Consider the following 19,785-nt stretch of genomic DNA (forward strand, 5'->3'; position numbering starts at 1 on the left):
AAACTTCATGGTAAATCTGTATTTCTGAGCCAGATCACAATCAGGAAATTACGTGGGTTACAATTGCTCCAGGACAGTAACAGTGACAGACTAAACTATTTAAACAATACACTATCCCCACTCAAAACCATCTATTTAAATCTGCATATTCACTGTGAACCTATTGTTTGTTTATTCTATTTTGTGCTTTTGTTTTTATTGTTCTTCATTTTGTCATTGTTCTATTATGTGTTCTATTCTATTGTAAAGTGTCCTTGGGTGTCTTGAAAGGCGTTTTCAAATAAAATGTATTATTATTATAAATATGTTACAGATTTTACAAATGTATGAAATAGCTCTAATGTATACAAATATGATATATACAAATCACTCAATTATCATTATGGTAACGTATGATAGGGTAAATAGAAAACAATCTCCTGGATCTCTTTCAGTTCTTTTGTAAAGCACAAATGAAAAAGTTAAAAACTCTATTTAAACCACTGAAAGTTGAAGGCACACGTCAACCAGTATGAAATATGTAAAATATTTACTTCTCATTTTCCTGGAACGGGGAACAAAGGTGTGTGCTGTCTGTGGTGTGGCTGAAGATGGGTGGGGCCTCTGCATCGGCAGCTATTTAACAGACGCTGACTCTGAGGAGCATCATAGTCAGTTATGGGTCAACCTGGGATTCTGAGTTGGACATGGGCGTTGTGCGCCTTTGTCAGCTGGGCGCATGTGGGCCAAGCAGGACCTGGACCGTAAGTTTGCCTCTATGATCGATTCTTTTTTTATGTCCTGTGAAATTTGTAACTGGTGCACATGAATTCTGATTTGAGATTTTTTCTTTTTCACATCCATAGAGGTAACTGCTGTATGTGTGTATCTCTGTGTCTGCAGGCAATATCTAGTGGCAGTTCCTGCAGTTCTTGAGTCTGGAGCTGAGACCAAATTCTGTGTCAGCGTTCTGGAGCTCACTGAGCCCGTGGTTGTGAATGTCACCCTGAAATCAACAGCGAAGAGCGCAACCCTAATGTCACTGCACACGTGCATTCAAGATGTTCATACCTGCATTGCTTTTTCGGTGAGCTTCCCAAAAGAAGCATTTATATATATATATATATATATATATATATATATATATATATATATATATATATAGTTTTTGAAAGAATTTTTCTCTCTTTTGATCATCCACATGACTTTAATAGAAAAGCTGGAGAGCGAAATGTGTGAGGTCCAAGTTAGTTTCGAAACATGTGCCCACTTAGCAACTGGCTAAAACATATAGCCAAACAAATATCCTGTGCTTCCAGGTTCCTGTTGTGACAAATGAAGAGGTGATGGATTTTCAGGTGAAGGTTGAAGGAAGCGGGTTTCAGTCAGAAGAAGTCAGAAAAGTCCTGATCAGAGCCTACAAACCGCAGACATTCATCCAAACAGATAAACCCATCTATCTCCCCGGACAACAAGGTAAAAATGAGCAATCATGCTATCTGTCCCAACAATGCAGCATAAGCATGATATGGAAGTATAAGTAATGTATCCCCAAACATCAACAGTTTTAAACTCAGAGAAGCCATTAGAAGTTATATAATATAATTAATAATGAATATAATGAGCTTTAGGGTTTGTGACACTGCTAGAGATCATTTTTCACGCAGTCTCTTTGGATGTGTCTTGAAGTGCATTTCAGAGTTGTCACACTGGACTCCAAGCTGAGACCTGCTAGTACACTGGTGAGTGTTTAAACTTTGTTAGGTCCTATTTACGGACAGCTTATGCATTTGAATGAATGCAATGAAAATGAGTTACTTCCATGAATTTTGGATTACTTATCCAGTGAAGTCGTAAGAGGCGGTTTCTACCTCCCAGCTGTCATTATGTAGCTTACATAAATCTTCATCTGAATTCATCTGAAGCCGCTATCATTTTAAAGTGTGGAGCACTCACAAAAAAGCCTAATAACTGTAACACTGCAAGATGACATGAAACCATTGTGCTCTTTGAACCTTTTTCCCTTCCTTTGTTGCAGTATGACATCATCGAACTGGAGGTAAGAACACAGTAGTGCATTTAAAAATAAATAAACAATATGAACACACAAGTCATAGTACTATGTTTATTTTATTCATGTTTTTATTATTATTGTTGTTTTTAACAAATCATGGCATTAATTTAAAGAGTTTAATGTGTGAATACATATAATATACACGCAGTGTTGGGAAGGTTACTTTTAAAATGTATTCCATTACAGAATACAGAATACATGCCCTAAAATGTATTCTGTAACGTATTCCGTTACGTTACTCGATGACAGTAACGTATTCTGAATACTTTGGATTACTTAATATATTATCATGCTTTTTACAACAACGTGAATGTACTATTGCTGTGTGATTTATTACTATTACTGAAGGTCCGCGACTCCGAACTGTAGTAAAGGGACCTCTGACTAATACGGCGGGGTCCCTGTCGGCTCGTAGCCGAAAAATAGCTTTACTTTGTTGTGTGGGTCAACTTTTCTTGCGAGAGACAGAGAGAGGCGTTGAAAGGCTGCTTAATGTTTCGGAGGAAAACACGAACACAGCGTACAGTCGAGTCTTAATAGCTTACTTACAACTGGGCTCGTCAGGCTCTCTTCTTGGCTGCAGTGGTTATTATTATATTTACATGCTTCCAGCTCCCGTTTTTCCTCAACGACAACTCGTACCTTTCCACTCCCCTTTTTCTCCCTCCTCGCGCTCACAGACACATAACGTGTATGGCAGTCCATTCTCCCTGCAACACGGACTACACTGCCCATGATGCTACATTCTTTAGAGCTATGCTTGTAGCATTCTGCCTGTTAGCTTAGCACAACAACAACAACGAAAAGGCGCTCTCTCACCCAGGAAACACACAGTCGCAGAGACTGTAACCATGGCAACCGTAGCGCTGCCGCCTGGAACAACAGAACGTAGCTGTCAAACAAACCCAAACAGTCCTGACCCGCGACAATATGAAACAGGAAAGTACCGCCGTGTAATCCATTTATTTCAACAAAGTAACTGTATTCTAAATACCACCTTTTTAAACGGTAACTGTAACGGAATACAGTTACTCATATTTTGTATTTTAAATACGTAACGGCGGTACATGTATTCCGTTACTCCCCAACACTGTATATACGTATGATTAACACCTTTCAAAGTCAAATTGAGAGAAGTAATAATTCTTTGACCCACGTATTTGGTTATTAATTATATTCTTAATTATATTCTTTCATTTTGCATGTAACAGGATCCAAGCGGGAACAGGATCGGGCAGTGGCTCAAGACAAATTCAGATAACAAAATACTGCAGCTTTCATACTTCTTGAGTTCTGAGGCTCGTGAGGGAATATACAAAATCACTGTGACCATGGGTGAATCCAAAGTATATTACACTTTCACGGTGGAGAAGTATGGTAAGTTGGGCTGATTGTTACACTCTTCCCATTTGCAGTGAAGCTTAAACACTGACACGGACACTTTGTCCCCAGTTTTGCCCAAATTCGATGTAACTATAAAAGTGCCTGACGAAGTGAGTGTTGGAGATCAGAGCTTTAAGGCTCAAATATGTTCAAAGTAAGTAAACTGACAGATGTCTACTAGATTTTATTCTTATTTGTTTTATTTATGTATTTATTTTTAATTTTAACAGGTATACATTTAAGCAGCCGGTGCCAGGAAGGGTCACTGTAGGTGTGTGCCGACCTACTCTGGGACATTTTCACGGTTCAGAGTGGATCAGAGTTGCAGAGCACATTGATGAGAGTAATTCACATGATGACACAAATCCTGTGTGTCACTCAGAGACGAAGCAGGTACAGGTTCAGTTTCATCACTGCAGAAACAAAGTTCGCATAGAGGGTGTTTTCTTCTTTATTACAAATTTCTGCTCAAGTTTGTTTGTGCGATTAAAATAAATTAGGCAGGAATTATAACTGCTCCCTTATTCACAAACATTTCATTTAGTTGAGTGATGTTTTAAAGGCACGAGGCCTTTCCTGGCGCAATCCCAAAGAGATTTATGTCTCCTCCTGGAAGCAAACCAGAAACATTTTTTGTTGGGAATGTGTAAACTCCTGCACTACGCATTCACTATATACATAATTTATACAACCACTACAATGTTACCAAACGTAAACTTGGTGTGGAGTATCCCTGCAAAGCTACAACTCACTCTCAGACTACAAGTATCCGAGTATTTTGTGCCTTCTTCAGTATTTCCGTGTTTCAGAGGGAACTCTCTTAAATTGTCAGTCACATTTCAAATTAAAATGTTTTAATCTCTAAAATCCTTGTAAAAATATTAATAACATTTTTTGGTTTGACCTTTTTGAATTGTTTGACTTCACGGCAACAGCCCAAAGCAAAACTCAAACTCACTAAAAGAAAAGCAGCAAATTTCAAAGAGTCATTTGTCAAACTAGTCCTTGTAAGTGTGCACAGACCAGTAGTGTTTAGATATTATCAGTCATTACTTTAACGCAAAAGCAAAGAAGATAGTAGTAATAGTAAGTGTAAGTGTAACTTAAGGCCCTTGTATTTAGGGCCTTCAGCACTAGGCTTGTTTTGTCTGAAGACTGTCTGATCCACTGCTTTAAATGTGCATATATGTGATGTTTGTGTCAGATCTGAATGATTTGCTTTGCTAAACTCTTGGAGCAAACTCGGATGACGGGTATCACCATGGCTGTCGTGCTGAGAAACGGCTAATATCAACTTTTATTTTGTTTTCACAATATATTCTAGGCAGATAAGGAAGGCTGTACCACTTTTACCGTCAACATGTCAAACTTCAACAAAGTTGATTCAACAGCACTGAACGATATCCTGGACATCACCGTTAAAATGGAAGAGGAGGGCACAGGCAAGACTATATTCATATTTAGTTTATTGTAACGACGCACTTTGGTGTATTGTAACAATATATCATATCTATTGCTTTTTTTTCAGGTGTTTTGATATCACAAAAGCAAAGCATAACGATTTCATATGTCCTTGGAAGAGTGTCTTTTGTTGATACTCCCGACATTTATGAACCAGGAACAAATGTGCAAGGACAAGTAAGTGTTTTTCTCAGTTATCATCATTTTGTAATACAGCTGAAATCCTGTGGATCCACACATCATCGTTTTCCTTTCAACAGGTCAAAGCTGTTTATCATAATGGTGAACCCATTCCTGACCGCATCGTGTACCTCTTTGAGGGAGACATTTCCCTGAGCTCAATACAAAATGTAAAAACTGACGAGAAAGGTGTTGCCGTGTTCTCACTTAGCACAAACGAATTAAAAGGTGACGTCCAACTCCATGTAAGTGAAAAGCTGCACTGACATTTATAATATAAATATATATATATATATATTATAATATAAAATAGCTGTGATTTCATGAACAGCTAAAACTTTCTGCCCAAATGTTCCCCTCCTTCGTTCATTTATGTTTTGTTCCACAACCAGGCAAGCCTGGCGCCGACTCTGGATTATGCTGGATATAGAACTGCTTTCTTTGAGGTTGGAACTCACACTTTGTCCATGGTCAAACCGTCTTCTCCTGATGATAAAACAGTTAGCTTCCTGGAGGTAAAGACGAAGGACAAACCTCTTCCGTGTGAGACAGAAGAAGCCATATCTATCTGGTACACGATCGTGGGAGAGGCCCCAGGCTCTGTGGATCTGATGTATCTGGTGAGAAAATACATAGTAGAAAGACGCATGTCAAAGGCCTTAATGTTATTCAATGACAGCGTGGAGTTTGAACGTTCTGTTACACCATGATAAGAACCTGTATGGTAACATTTTGGTATTATTTAGGTGTGATCATTTGTAAGCGCTTGACCAAGAAAGTCAAAGTCACACCATTGAAAAAAGTTTGTTTTTTAATGTGTAGGTGCTTTCATTAAAATTTAAGATGAATAGCTTTAACAGTCACGTTAGTTTACTCAATCAAGTCACATGAAAGAACCAAAGCAGAACGGCAAAAAGAAAGGAAGTGAATATTTGCTGCTGACTGTCTCCTTGTGTCATTTTCTCCAAAATTATCAAGGTCTTGTCCAGAGGAGTTATTTCCGTTCACGGACATCAAGAGCTTAAAGTTACATCTCAAACAGGTGTGCTAAACATGGCTTTGATCTTGACTTTCAAATTTTCCCAGTAAAGTAGCTTTTGATGCTCTGTGTTTCAGTGAATGAGGGCGAGGTGTCCTTGAAGTTGACTGTATCTCCTGAGATGACACCAGACATCCAGATTGTGGCTTATGCTGTCCTCCCCAGTGAGAATGTGATCGCTCACAGTGCTGAATTCTCCACTGAGAAGTGCTTCACTAACAAGGTCAGTAAAGATTACTTAGTCGACGCTTTTACAAAATTATCAATATCAAGATAGCCAATAAGGCTAACCTGAAATAACATTTACTCGTAGGTGTACCAGCAAAAATTCTTTCATGTCATGGTTAAAGATTTCTGGAGCCATCACATGCAAATCAGACTTGACTGTAGTACGCCAGTTCATGCGCAAATATGTAATTTGGCCATAAATGTTTAAATAGTTAACTTTCCACAAGCAAGCAACACATTGAGTAAGCATGGTGTTTTCATGTTACCATGGTCACACGGGCCATGAAGTGACACTTTTTATATGGTTTTCTGTACCTATCCATCGGTCACCTGTCCAGCTCAATGTTCAAAGTATTCAAACAGAAAATTACAATGATGAAAAAAATCTATAAATAATTATCTTCTTTTCAACTTAAAATAGATTTTTTGAAATTGAAATGTTGCTAATTTTACTAAAACTAATTTTTAGTACTTTGCAAAGTGAGTAACCTCAACTCAAAAAGATTATTGTTATCATTTTATGCCAAATTGTAATGTTTCCATGTTCATTATTTTAGATTAGATTTTACAAAACATTACAAAACCTGAGGTCATTTCGAATTACAGGTGTTTATTTATACAGAATACAGTCAGATCCATTTGTATCACATGATTTTACTTGCCAAATATTTGTTCAAAGTTCACCTTTGTTCACCACCAGAGTTCACCTCACATATTAACATCTGGATGGTTTCATTTGGGTTTTGTGTGCATCAGGTGTCGGTACATTTTGTACCACCTTCAGCTGTCCCAGGAGATGAGACCAACTTCCAGGTGACGGCCCTGCCGCACTCTCTGTGTGGTGTGAGTGCCATCGACCAGAGTGTCCTCATCAAGGAGCCGGGGAAGACTCTGAATGCTGAAAAGGTAACAGCGTTTTTAACGACCACCAGGTCAGGTGGGATGTTGGATGTTGAAGGCTCAATACCAAATGCACAGCCCCTCCTTTTCTCTTTTGAACAGCTGGCAAGAGTAAGAGTGTACAGTAGAAAGATCATACATACATATTTTCTTTCAGATTTATGACTTGCTTCCTGTCAGGAAAGCAACCTATGTCCCATATGAGGTTCAAGATCCTATAGAGTGCATGGAAGTGAGACCAAAAAGATCAATTCTGCCGTTTCCTGAGAGTGGCAGAAATGATGCCCACACTGTTTTCCAGGTAATCTGCATACGTACCTGTAAGTCATATTTAGTAAAAAGCTTTTTGTTGTTTTTCCTGTAATGAACTATTTGTATGTGCTGGATTATGTAGAGTGTAGGACTGAAGATGGCAACCAACTTGGTTATTCAGTTGCCTTCATGCCTCAAGTACAAAGGAAGAGAATACTATCGAGGTGACTTTGAAGAGTGATGCTGATCATTTGAAAGAAAAATGAAGCAGTTATCTTTATGGTTGTTTCAATCTCTTTTTCTGCTTTCTTTGTAGACCAGTGCTTTTGGAAGGGTCCTTATCAAGTATACAAGTTGGACATATTAGAGAGAATACCAGATGCAGCTGCCTCTGGTGCTCCGGCACTTCCTCCTGACATTTCACCCATAAAAACAGTCCGTACTTTCTTCCCAGAGACTTGGATATGGGATCTGGTAGACGTTAGGTGAGCTTGTGTTGTAAACTGATTTGATAAACATTAAGTGCTTGAGAAAAGTCTTTGAGTGCATAATGAAACCAAAGATTCACCAGTTCTCCCATCAAGATTTGGAGTATTTTTATGTGCATTTTGTTTTTTGATGATGAAGGAAGTTATAATTTAAGGAGTTTTTGCAACTTCAAAACAGGGAAGGTCCGTACTACAAGAAAAAGCTTTTGTGTTTCTGTGCATGGAGTGAAACTGTAGAACAGTCTGAATATGGAATTAAAGCGACGTCCAAACATAAAACTGTTCAAAAAGAGTTATAAAAATATGATCTTCTCAAACTATAAAGAAAAGGAAAATATTGAAATTAAGTGAATGTCTCTATTTAAAAAAAAAAAAAATCATGATGTGATATTATAGTGTATAGTATATCAGAAATCTGTTCACTATTGTTGTTACAGGTTATATCAGTAAGGAAGCAACTAAATATTAACTGATCATTTATGGCAAAGGGGTGGGATTAAATAAGTGTTTCCTTCTTCCCTCTCGACATGTAACTGAATCAGAACAGTAGCAATATTGAAATGTGCTGACTTTTGTTTAGTATTTTTTTCTCTCTTATTTTCTTTTCTAAATGTACCTGTATATTGTTTACCTGTTTGAAATAAATTAACAATCACTGATTTGGAATTGTAGCTTCAGTTAACCTCTCAAGCCTAACTGATCTCCTGCCTTTTGCCCCCATATCAGGGGACGTTGGGGCTTAAGAGGTTAAACATTTGTGCTGCTATTGTTAGAAGTTCTTCAGCAAAAATGTGTCCAATACTGCATCATTTAAAACACACTGCAAAAACGTTTTGTTGAGTATATTTTAGCCCCTGACAGAATGTTCTTGTGTGTTTGGGCTGATTCAGAGAATCGGGCACAGAGGAAATGACCCTCACCGTCCCAGACACCATCACCACCTGGGAGACGGAGGCTTTCTGCTTGTCTTCTGAGGGTTTTGGTTTGGCTCCTCGTGAAGATTTGAAAGTCTTCCAGCCCTTCTTCCTCGAGCTCACCATGCCCTACTCTATCATCCGGGGGGAGTTCTTTGAACTGAAGGCAACTGTCTTCAGCTACCTGACCAGCTGCATGATGGTAATCTGTGCTGCTAGTTAAACTCTGACGAGCAGCAAAGAATCACAGAATTACTAAAGAAAAACTTCAGTATTTCTGAGATGAATGAAAATACTGAGCACATTTAAACCTGTTCCTCAAAAGAGTCTATATTTAAAATGTATTGTTTGTCCCTGGAACAGATCACTGTAACACCAGCATCTTCCTCACTTTACACCCTCACCTCCCTGTTTGGTGACCAAACCACATCTTGTTTGTGTGCCAGCAAGCGCAAGACCTTCAGCTGGAGCTTGACCCCATCGGCCTTAGGTGAGGGTCAAGCTTTGGAGCAAATGCTAGAGGGTCTCAGTGTGAAGGAGCCATGTGCCCCTTTTCCCACCACTTCTCCTTTGAATCATTAGACACTGAGATCCCTTGAATAACGAGGGTTTGATCGTTTGCAGGATTTTGAAAGTCATTTTCGCTGATGTGTTTTAGGGGTTGTGGAAGTGACTGTGTCTGCTGAGGCAGTGGCTTCAGTGGATTTATGTGATTCTGGGGCCGTAACTGTTCCAGACAGAGGTCGCATCGACGTGGTGACAAAACCCCTCATAGTGAAGGTTGGTGCCATAAACACAAGATGCTAATGTGTTCACCACCTTAGTTTTTGGGGGGGAGAAAGTCAATCCATCTTGGTATAAATGTTAATGCTATATCTTCATGTCCCTCAGCCAGAGGGAGTTGAGGTGACAAAGACCTTCAACTTGCTACTACTCCCAGAAGGTCAGCATGGTTTTCTAAGGCTATCGCCTAGTAGAGCAGTTTTCTTTTAATACCACTATTTCAATAAATGTTAACTTCATTTCACTAAACTAATAGAAGAAATGACCACACTTGTACTCTTCCCCATGTAACGTGGCTGTTTTTGTCTGTGTGCAGGAAAAACTGTGAGGGAAGAAGTTCTGGTTGAACTTCCGTACAATGTGATTGAAGATTCTGCCCATGCTTTTATATCAGTCCTGGGTAAACCTACTACATGAAAAATTACATATGATATATAAATAATGTTTCAATTAATATTAAAAGACTATGCTGTGAGGCTGTTTTTTCCTACCTATTGCTCTATTAGAAGTTCATGAGTTGATTTTAAGCTTAGCAAGCATACTCAAAGTACCATCGGATTACAACAAAGTACTGCATTTGATGTATTTGGTATTTTTCTAGGTTGTTGGCATGTTTTCACTCATTTGAAATTAGATGATGGGTTAGTTACATGTTCAGCTTTAGTGAGACTTTTTTCCATCAGGTGACATTCTCGGTCGGGCTCTGAAGAACCTCGACAGTCTGCTGCAGCTGCCAAGTGGATGTGGAGAGCAGAACATGGCTCTCCTCGCCCCCAACATCTTCATCCTCGAGTACCTGAAAGACACACAGCAGCTCACCTCAACCATCGAGGAAAAGGCTACCAGTTATCTAATCACTGGTGAGTGCAGCACTTCTCTAAAGCTAAAGCAAGGAAAGCAAAAGTCATGCCTAGGTTAGGACATTTCAAAGCCAGATCTACCAGCTGAGTTAAACATACTTTAAGTAGAAAATGTTGATAATAAAATCTTGAAGTTTTGTGAACCAAACTAAAAGCTAAAGATATTGCAATCAATTTAATTCAATTCAATTTTATTTATATAGTGCCAAATCACAACATAAGTTGCCTCAAGGCGCTTCATAGATACAGAGAAAAACCCAACAATCATATGACCCCCTATGAGCAGCACTTTGGCGACAGTGGGAAGGAAAAACTCCCTTTTAACAGGAAGAAACCTCCGGCAGAACCAGGCTCAGGGAGGGGCGGGGCCATCTGCTGTGATTGGTTGGGGTGAGAGAAGGAAGACAGGATAAAGACATGCTGTGGAAGAGAGACAGAGATTAATAACAGATATGATTCAATGCAGAGAGGTCTGTTAATACATAGTGAGCGAGAAAGGTGACTGGAAAGGAAAAACTCAATGCATCATGGGAATCCCCCGGCAGCCTACGTCTATTGCAGCATAACTAAGGGAGGATTCAGGGTCACCTGGTCCAGCCCTAACTATATGCTTTAGCAAAAAGGAAAGTTTGAAGCCTAATCTTAAAAGTAGAGATAGTGTCTGTCTCCTGAATCCAAACTGGAAGCTGGTTCCACAGAAGAGGGGCCTGAAAACTGAAGGCTCTGAAGGATTTTCTATATACAAATCACACACATGCTCATAACTAGATGAAGAGGAACACATATACACAAAGTAGAAAAAGGCAAATGAATTACATTTCTTATTTTATTTTAAAATGTATATTAATAAAATATGAGCAGAATTTTGAGCAATTTGGACATTTCATAGGTTTTATGTTAAAATAGCAAACCAAAACACCTTTTTAATGTTGTGAGAAAAACACTAGCTCTTATCATTATGCATGATGCTGCAGTTCTACTTATGCTGTAAAGCAAACAGCCAATAAAGTGTGTTCTAATGACAAACACATCAGCTAAAATGAAGGAGAACTTCATTACTTTAAGCCAGTGCTTGCCAGGTGAAAACTACTGTGTGTATATGAAATTGAATCTGTTCAAAATTAAAAGCCAACTCTAAATTGCAACACAAAACAAACAACAAACAAAAACCACACACACAAACATTGGTAAGTAGATAACAACTAATGCCAGCCATACAATCAATCAAAAATTCCCCTTGAGTTGGGGAACAGGCTGACAAAAAACAAGCATGTTCTCAGAGAAACATCATCATCATCATTTAAATCTGTTATCTCAGGTTAAAATGAACTGTGTCTATTTACTGTTAAGTATGTTCATACATAAGTTTCTGGTAAGAAACTCAACTGTCAAATTTATTCAGATAGAATCGATACATACAGACTTTTATCTTTTTTTCCTCAAGCCGCACTCCGAAATATTCTTTTAGGAGCCATTGTGCAACATCAAGATGTGTCTGATTGTGTGAACTCCTCTGTAACAGATCCTCATTTATATGTAAAAGTACCACAACCACAGTGTGCAGAGCACAGAAAGCCATGCAGCTTTCAGCTTATGATGACGTATCCTCAGTGTAGTGCTTCAGACATGTTTGATAGTCTCTCCCTGTCCTATTTTACACCATGGAGCGCTACTCTGCGATATATTTACTCTGAATAGGAACCTGGATTCAAGAAATAAGTGCTTAAAGTTCTGGTTCTGGTTTTGTAGCGTCATCTTGTGACAGTACAGTGGTTGGTTGCAGCTTGCATTGGTTTATGTTAGCTAATTAATCACGTCATCCTTTAAAAAACTTACGTTCATCACCCTGGGGACCATTTTCTGCCACGCCCGAAAAATGCTATAAAAAGATTATATATTCATATTTTTTTCCACTTTAAATTAGCCAGTCTTTTAAAACTACTTCTCCCTGAACTATCCATGTAAAGTTTTAATTATATTTCGGGGGTTTTAACCCTTTTAATCGCAGTTTAATTACATGAGCGCACCGTTTTTTTTAGCCCCCCAAAACAAAACGAAATATTTTTTAAAAAAAACATTTGAAGTAATATTTGATTGTTATTATAATTAGGCCTTTAGATGGACTAAAGATTGGCACCAACCTTCATTTCGATCGCCTTTTTTTTTTTTTTTCAGGACCAGAAAATGGTCTCCAGGCAGCAAATGCTCCTCCTCTAGGCCGAAATCAGTGCATCCTCCCGGGTTAACTCCCGACGATGACCGGGGCATGTTGCGTCGGACCCCTTTTTCCAACACACACGTCCGGTACCACGTCACAACAAATACGTCATTTCCTGTTGATTAAAAAAAAAATGCACCCTCAAACGGTCCTAGGGGCCGAAAATGGTCCCGCCCGATCAGCGGGCGAAGCCGCTGCTGCACGCCGGAAATGAGGCTTCGTTTCCCGCAGGCCTGTTTAAGCAGTCCGCTGTTTTCCAGCCCGGGGTCAAATGTGGAGCAAGGGCGCCACCCGGTGGACAAATAAAAAAATTACAACTCTAAGGCCAGTACTGCAAACGGAAACGGAAACATAACCGATCACGATCGATTTGACCGTAATTTTTTTGCCGTGAAAAATAGCGTTTATAATGGGTTTCAATGGGGCACAAAACGGTCCCTAGGGTGATGAGTGTGAGTATTTTTGCTGCTAAGCCGTGTTAGGCTGATGTAAGAAAATCAGACTGAAAATTTGAATTTTTTACAAAAACGAAACCGGGTGGCAAGTTTGGCTATGCTACACCCAACACAGCGGAAATGGCGTTCATACGAATGAAAAAAGTGGCACAAAAAGAGCCCAGTATGACGTGAGGGATAATTATTAATCTCAGAACTGACGACTCACTGGGAAAAAAAGAGACTAAAACTAAAAAATTGGTCACTTTTGTACTGCCGCTGACTGCATTCAGTAGTTTTATGTTAGAAACCAATGTACCATTCACTTTCATTCGGTTTTTTTAAGCAGTAAGTTGTTCTTTATTGATAGCTAGCGATATTGAAATGGGAGAATTCACCTACTTGCTGTCAGGGTTTGTAGATCACTTGTGCACTGGTGGTTCACCAGAATAACGAGATGGAGTCTGATGTTGTTCACTCTGCACAGACCAGCGCAATCAGCCATGCTTTTTTCTCAAGCCCATCCAAACAGCTTACAACCTGATATCTGTTAGCATGTCTGCAGGGAAATCTCCATGTTACACCCTCCTTCACTTACATTTGGGCTTTGCTTTTCCTCACTTCTAGTATGAAGTAATCACTCAGTGAGATAAGAATTTCTAAACCAAAATAAGAAAATAAGTTTTCCAAAGAGTGTGGTATCTCTTTCTCAGAGGCTCATGTTTTTGTTTTTCTGTCACGTACATCAGTTTTCTTTTCTTTTACAGGCTACCAAAATCAGCTGACATACAAGCATACTGATGGTTCTTACAGTGCATTTGGAACAGGGGAGGGAAGCACTTGGTGAGAACATCACTCGTTATTCACACAGTTATATGGTGTCCCACATTTAAGACACAAGAGAAATTGCTGTGAGTTTGTTGCCTCTTCATGAAATGTGATTCATCCTGTTATCATTCTCACTCGCATTTCCAAAAATATTTAAATTACATTTAAACGGTAATAAAACTGTAGTTTTTTGTGTGTTTTTACTTGTTTTCAGGCTGACTGCTTTTGTGGTGAAATGTTTTGCACGAGCTGAGAAATTCATTCACATCGATCCCAGAAACATTGAAGAGTCTAACACATGGCTGGAAAATCAACAACGAGAAAATGGCTGTTTTAAAATGTCAGGGAGACTCATTCACATTGGCATGAAGGTACACTTGTATAGCATGAAACTGCCTGTCAGAACTTAGAAAACTGTTACTCATAGAATAATCCATAAATAATACCAGCCTAGATCACATTACAATATGTAAACAATGACTGGATCTGGAGGTAGAAGCTACATTTATTAGCAGTGGCTGTCCTAGCCTGTTTGGCGCCCTGGGCGAACACGCCCTCTGGCACCCCCCCCACACACACACACACACACACATGAAGTATGCATTGTATGCAAACAGCTACCAAACAGCCATCATAATTCGCCACACAATGAGAACTGGACAAATCAACAACTGACAATTAATATTAAAATCTGTAACATGATGTTTGGAGTTTAGTCTGTTACTGTTGCTATTTTTACCATTTATTCTTGGAGCAACTGTAACCCACATAATTTCCTTAGGGATTAATAAAGTATTCTGACTCTGATTGGTTCAGGATGAGCTGCCATTATCCAATCACACGTCTGCTTACCTGCATCTGTTGCTCGTTTCTCCTCCTCTTCTTTTCTCTTTTTTCTAAACTGAGCACCTGATGGCTTTGAACTTTTCTTGTCCATCTTCCATTGGTTTTAATTTTGCACTCCAGTATGAACACAACTCCTCGAGGACTCGAGGATCACCACAACATAACCTAACAGACCTACACCTTAGTTCACAGATTCACTTTGTCTGAGGTGTATTTCTGGGATTTCACACAACCCAGGATTCAGATCATGAACACATAGTGGGCTTGGATTTACATCATTATGAATGAAATGTGCTCTATCTGGAAGCAGCTGGCCCCTCCCCTTTCGATGGCTTGTGTGAGACTTTAAATCATCAAACTGTAAATTTTAAATTGTTATTGATCCTTTACCCCGAGTCCTAAAGTGTATATTTATTTTCTTACTCTTCTTATATTTGTTGTTTGTTTACTTGCACAGCTGCAACTGGAGCCTCGTCGTCTCGTCTCTCTATTTGCTGGACTGTCTGTAGCGGAGATGACAATAAAGTTTACTTTGACTTCAGCAGCGAGCAGGCGCACCGAGGGCTCTCGCTTTTTTTTTTTTTAATATAGAATTTCGAAAAAACATCGGTGCAAATTATAAGTCTGTATCATGAAGTCTGGTGTTTTCGTGTTTGTTTTTATTTTGTTTTATTTTGCGAGTTGGTTATTAGATGCCCCTCCAGCCGGTCAGAGACTCCCCCGCAGCCCCGCCCTCTCCTCTCTGAGCCGCAAGCAGCAGGCACACCTCGCAAACGGAGGGCGCCCTTACTCCCAGCAAATGGGCGATAGGAAACCGATCGGTGCCTATGCTATTCCCAGTATGCGCTGGTTGACGTCAGGGGAGCATGAGTACGAGCATTTTCTTCTTTTTTTTTCCCGATGCCCGTGATGCCGCCCCCAACCACGATGCTGCCCCGGGCAACCGCCCATGTCGCCCATATCTAAAACCTCTACTGTTTATTAGAATATGTAGGACACATTTTTGAAACACGACACTCACACCGTCTACAATATGCGCAGGTTAGAAATTCACATCCCTGCACGTTGGAGGCACATTGCTGATAAAGTTTCTTTGATGGTTTTCTATCCACAGGGTGGCGTGTCGGACGAAGTCACTCTCACTGCGTACATCACTGCGACGTTTCTGGAGAATAAGAAATATGCAAAAGTAGGTAGATGCCCCTGTGGCTGAAAGAATTCACATGTGTGTGCTCTTCCTTTGGAGATGATGACGTATCCTGCTGAACTGAAAAGCTCACTAGGTCACACCACGGGTTTATAATGCTGACATCTGTGGACAGAGAGCCGTGGCGTGTTTGCCTTTGTCTTTTGGGGGCTTTTCCCCCCTGTTTGACTTTAGTCTTTTGATGTGTAATTTGAATTTATTTTTCTATTCATTTGTGGTTATTATTTTATAGCAGTATGACAGAAGAAGTTTTAAGGGGTTCACAACAGAAAGTATAAGATCAAGGCCAATTGCAACGTAACTAAGGGCTCACCTGATCCAGCCTCAACTATCAGCTTTATTTAAAAACAAATCTCATAACAAAAACATTTTCATTCTTCACTGTGATAATTAAAAAGTCTTTCACTCACTGACTGCTATTATGCACATAAAAGACATCAACATCTGTTCTGTTTTGCTGCAGGGAGATAAGACCATGTTCACTGACATACTGCTGACATGTAACTCTGAAACTTGTTCCTGTTGTTTTGATCAGTATACTGAATTTTGTTCTGACACATTAATTGTGAAAATTGTTAAAGAACTCTGTGGTGAAGAAGAGCCTGGCTTGCCTCAAAGACTCCATGAATGACCTCAGCAACACCTACACTACAGCTCTGCTGGCGTACGTCTTCACCCTGGTAGGAGACGTGGAGACCCGCGCTCACCTTCTAGAGTACCTCGACAAGGTTGCAGAAAAGCAAGGTGAAGGTGCCTCATGCAGGAACCCATCAATCCCTCGTCATCAGAAATGCAGCTTACGTCGTGTCTCTGTGTCTGTTTGTGTGCGGCTCTCAGGCAGTTTCATCTACTGGACTCAGAAATCAACAGAAACGTCCGCCTCCCTGTCAGTGGAGATCAGCTCCTACGTGCTGTTGGCCCAAATCAGTGCTTCCCCGACCAGTGAAGAACTGGCTTATGCCTTCAGCATCGTGAGGTGGCTGACTGAGCAGCAGACCTATTATGGAGGCTTCTCCTCAACACAGGTAGTGAACTCCCATAGAGTGTATATAAAAGCCTCAGTTAGGTCAGCCCAGGTAGTGATTGCCCATGATTGCAACAATGTTCAGTCCAGTGTTTACTGTGTGTGAGTGAGAGAATGTTCGTATTAATATGAATATACCGTATTCAAAGTAGTTTCTGTTTTGTATTTGCATCTTATATAGGACACAGTGGTGGCTCTTCAGGCTCTGGCATTCTACTCCACTGAGGTGTTCGGTTTTAAGGGCTCAAGCAAAGAGGGCTCAGAAAAAGGAGGCTCAAGCAAAGTGGCAGTTGCTACTCCTGGTGGCCAGGTTACGTTCCACGTCAACCGAAACAACAGACTGCTCTACCAGGAGGAGATAATAGTGGAAAACATAGCAGGGAAGTACATCGTGGAGATGAAAGGCAGCACAAGTGTTTCTGTGCAGGTCAGTGCCCATATCAACCTGGTTGTTCCAAATAAAGATGAAGTCACTGTTCACTTGTCATTTAAATTAAATAAATAAATGTTAGCGTAGTCAAAACTGTAGCCAATGGCGATTTTTTTTCTTTTAAGCCAAGTTTACTCTGTGTTACTGTAATTATTCTCATATAGCGCTTTTCTACTAGTACCCAAAGCATTGTATACAACATGCCACATTCACACCTATTCTCACAAGCACTGTCTCTAAACTGAGTGCGCTTCTAACGCCATTCACACCCATTCACACTCCGATGGATGCATCGGAGAGCAACTTGGGGTTAGTATCTTGCCCAAGGATATTTGACATGCAGACTGCAGGAGCCAGGGATTGAACCACCAACCTTCCGATCAGTAGGTGACCTGTACCTCCTGTGCAGGAGCCACCTAATCTATGCTACATACTACATCTGTTTCTTCTAACATATTTTATAGGAAAATAGAGCAGAAATCCTAATATAAAATCTTTCTTGGTTAACTTTGTTTCAGATTGCTGTTCGGTACAACATCCCAAATCCTTATGGTTCCTCAACTCTGAGCGTGGAGGTTAACGTGCAGTATAACCACAACAGTCAGTCTTCCCGACCCAAACTCACTCTGCTGATAAAGTCCCAGTAAGTACTCAGTAAGCACATTACTGCTACAGTAGAGGAATGTAAGGCCCTGCTGGATGTGCATCTGAGAAATGTAGTAGTTTCTACTCCAAACCCCAACAACAACCTTCCTTTCCAATCACAAACATAGTGATTGGTCTGGAGGGCGAGGCTAGTCTCAGTTATGCTAACCGATCACACAGCAGGCTGCAGATACTGTAAAATTGATGGACATTAAAGTGCAAGTGTAACTGACTGCTGTGGCGTAGTTGTTGGAAACCTATCCAGGAAGTAGGGTTAGGTATTGTTTTAGCAGCATGCTAAATCAGCAGATAGCCTATGCTTAGCACCAGTCAGTAACATGAGTGATTCTTTGCAGATACACTGGAACGCAGAGCACTACAAACATGGTGATCCTGGATATCAAATTGCTCTCTGGACACGTCCCAGACCCGGAGTCTTATGACAAGGTCAGTTATGACGTTTTCCTCACAGGAATTTTGTAAGAATTCCCACAGTGAGAGTGAAGATAACTGAACTAAACATTGTCTTTTCACAGCTCAAAGGTGCCCAGCTGGTGGATCGTGTTGAACAAAGGGAAGATCATGTTGTGGTGTACTTACGAGAGGTGAGAGGACATCACAGTGAGAAATACCAGATGATGATCTTTGTACTTGTTAACGAGTGCGTTGTGTCTTTTCCTGTGCAGTTAGTGAAGGACACACCTGTAGAACACAGCTTGGACCTCATAGAGGAGTTCCCAGTGGACAACCTGAAGCCTGCTGTGGTCCTGCTCTATGACTACTATGAGCCAAGTAAAACTCGAGCACAGCACACCAACACATGTTGCTCCTTAGTGGAGCTGTACAACAAACTGAGCAGTTAACAGGACTTGAAGCACTGAAGTTTTAAGTGTGTTGGACATGTAAAGAGAGTCACCCTCAGTCTTTTTACCGGCTCTTTTTCTCTCTCAGGTAACCGGGCTGAAGATGAATACCTCTATCCACACTGAGAAGGTCAGCTGTCTGAGAGGGAATTCCTCTACCCGTGAGGTAATACTTTAGAACTACAAACAGGAACACCTACAGGAAGCCTTTTTTTTTTTGCCTGTCCAACAAATGTGCACCAATTTGACAATAACCTGATATTTTAATACAGTTTTTCAGGTAAATGAAAAAGCAACAAATAATTACTGTAGCTTCACTAAATTATTGCTTCTTTTGCAGCTTGAAGAGAGAAACCCTGACGTCATCATCAATTTCAGAATAATTTCACATCCTTTCGCTTTTACCATATTTTTTTGTGTTTATACAAATAGCATATTGTTGGTATTGTGCCACACTTAACATACAGCTGTGTATGTATTGCACATATTCAGCATGAAATGAATGCATGATGGAAATATAATAAATAGATCTGAATTCTGCTCTTAAAAGCGGTCTCTGTTCTTCCATGCTTCACATCATGTATTTAATCCATACGCCAATAAACTCAATGGTGCAAGTTGGTGGATTGGGGAAAGTAGAAATGCAGATATTTCCTGAGTTTTCATCAAGAGGAATAAGGTGCTAACTTTTTTTATGTTGCAGTCAACTTGCAGTGTTTGTACAAACATGCTGCTAACCTGTACCATTA

General features: G+C 40.0%; 1 protein-coding gene across 1 annotated transcript; it reads left to right on the forward strand.

Annotated features, from left to right (window-relative positions):
• The first annotated feature begins 657 nt into the window (after positions 1-657).
• LOC147313806 (alpha-2-macroglobulin-like protein 1) lies at positions 658-19,519 on the forward strand. The gene is made up of 36 exons (XM_086260475.1): positions 658-743; positions 883-1,066; positions 1,299-1,455; positions 1,669-1,721; positions 2,018-2,038; positions 3,265-3,430; positions 3,506-3,590; positions 3,667-3,829; positions 4,761-4,878; positions 4,965-5,074; positions 5,158-5,322; positions 5,470-5,697; positions 6,056-6,119; positions 6,194-6,339; positions 7,101-7,250; positions 7,402-7,545; positions 7,639-7,720; positions 7,813-7,981; positions 8,875-9,100; positions 9,262-9,388; positions 9,557-9,678; positions 9,790-9,841; positions 9,998-10,081; positions 10,365-10,541; positions 13,961-14,036; positions 14,236-14,392; positions 15,982-16,056; positions 16,656-16,818; positions 16,912-17,099; positions 17,280-17,525; positions 18,047-18,171; positions 18,530-18,620; positions 18,710-18,778; positions 18,860-18,965; positions 19,125-19,202; positions 19,377-19,519. The coding sequence occupies exons 1-35, from the start codon at positions 658-660 to the stop codon at positions 19,160-19,162; spliced, it is 4,413 nt and encodes a 1,470-aa protein (XP_086116601.1). The 3' UTR covers positions 19,163-19,202; positions 19,377-19,519.
• Positions 19,520-19,785: the final 266 nt, after the last annotated feature.

Source organism: Aulonocara sp. 'chitande type north' Nkhata Bay, linkage group LG14, assembly GCF_057382095.1.
Source record: "Aulonocara sp. 'chitande type north' Nkhata Bay isolate Kocher_YH1m ecotype deep benthic linkage group LG14, A_spYH_male_GT1.1, whole genome shotgun sequence".
Classification (NCBI taxonomy): domain Eukaryota; kingdom Metazoa; phylum Chordata; class Actinopteri; order Cichliformes; family Cichlidae; genus Aulonocara; species Aulonocara sp. 'chitande type north' Nkhata Bay.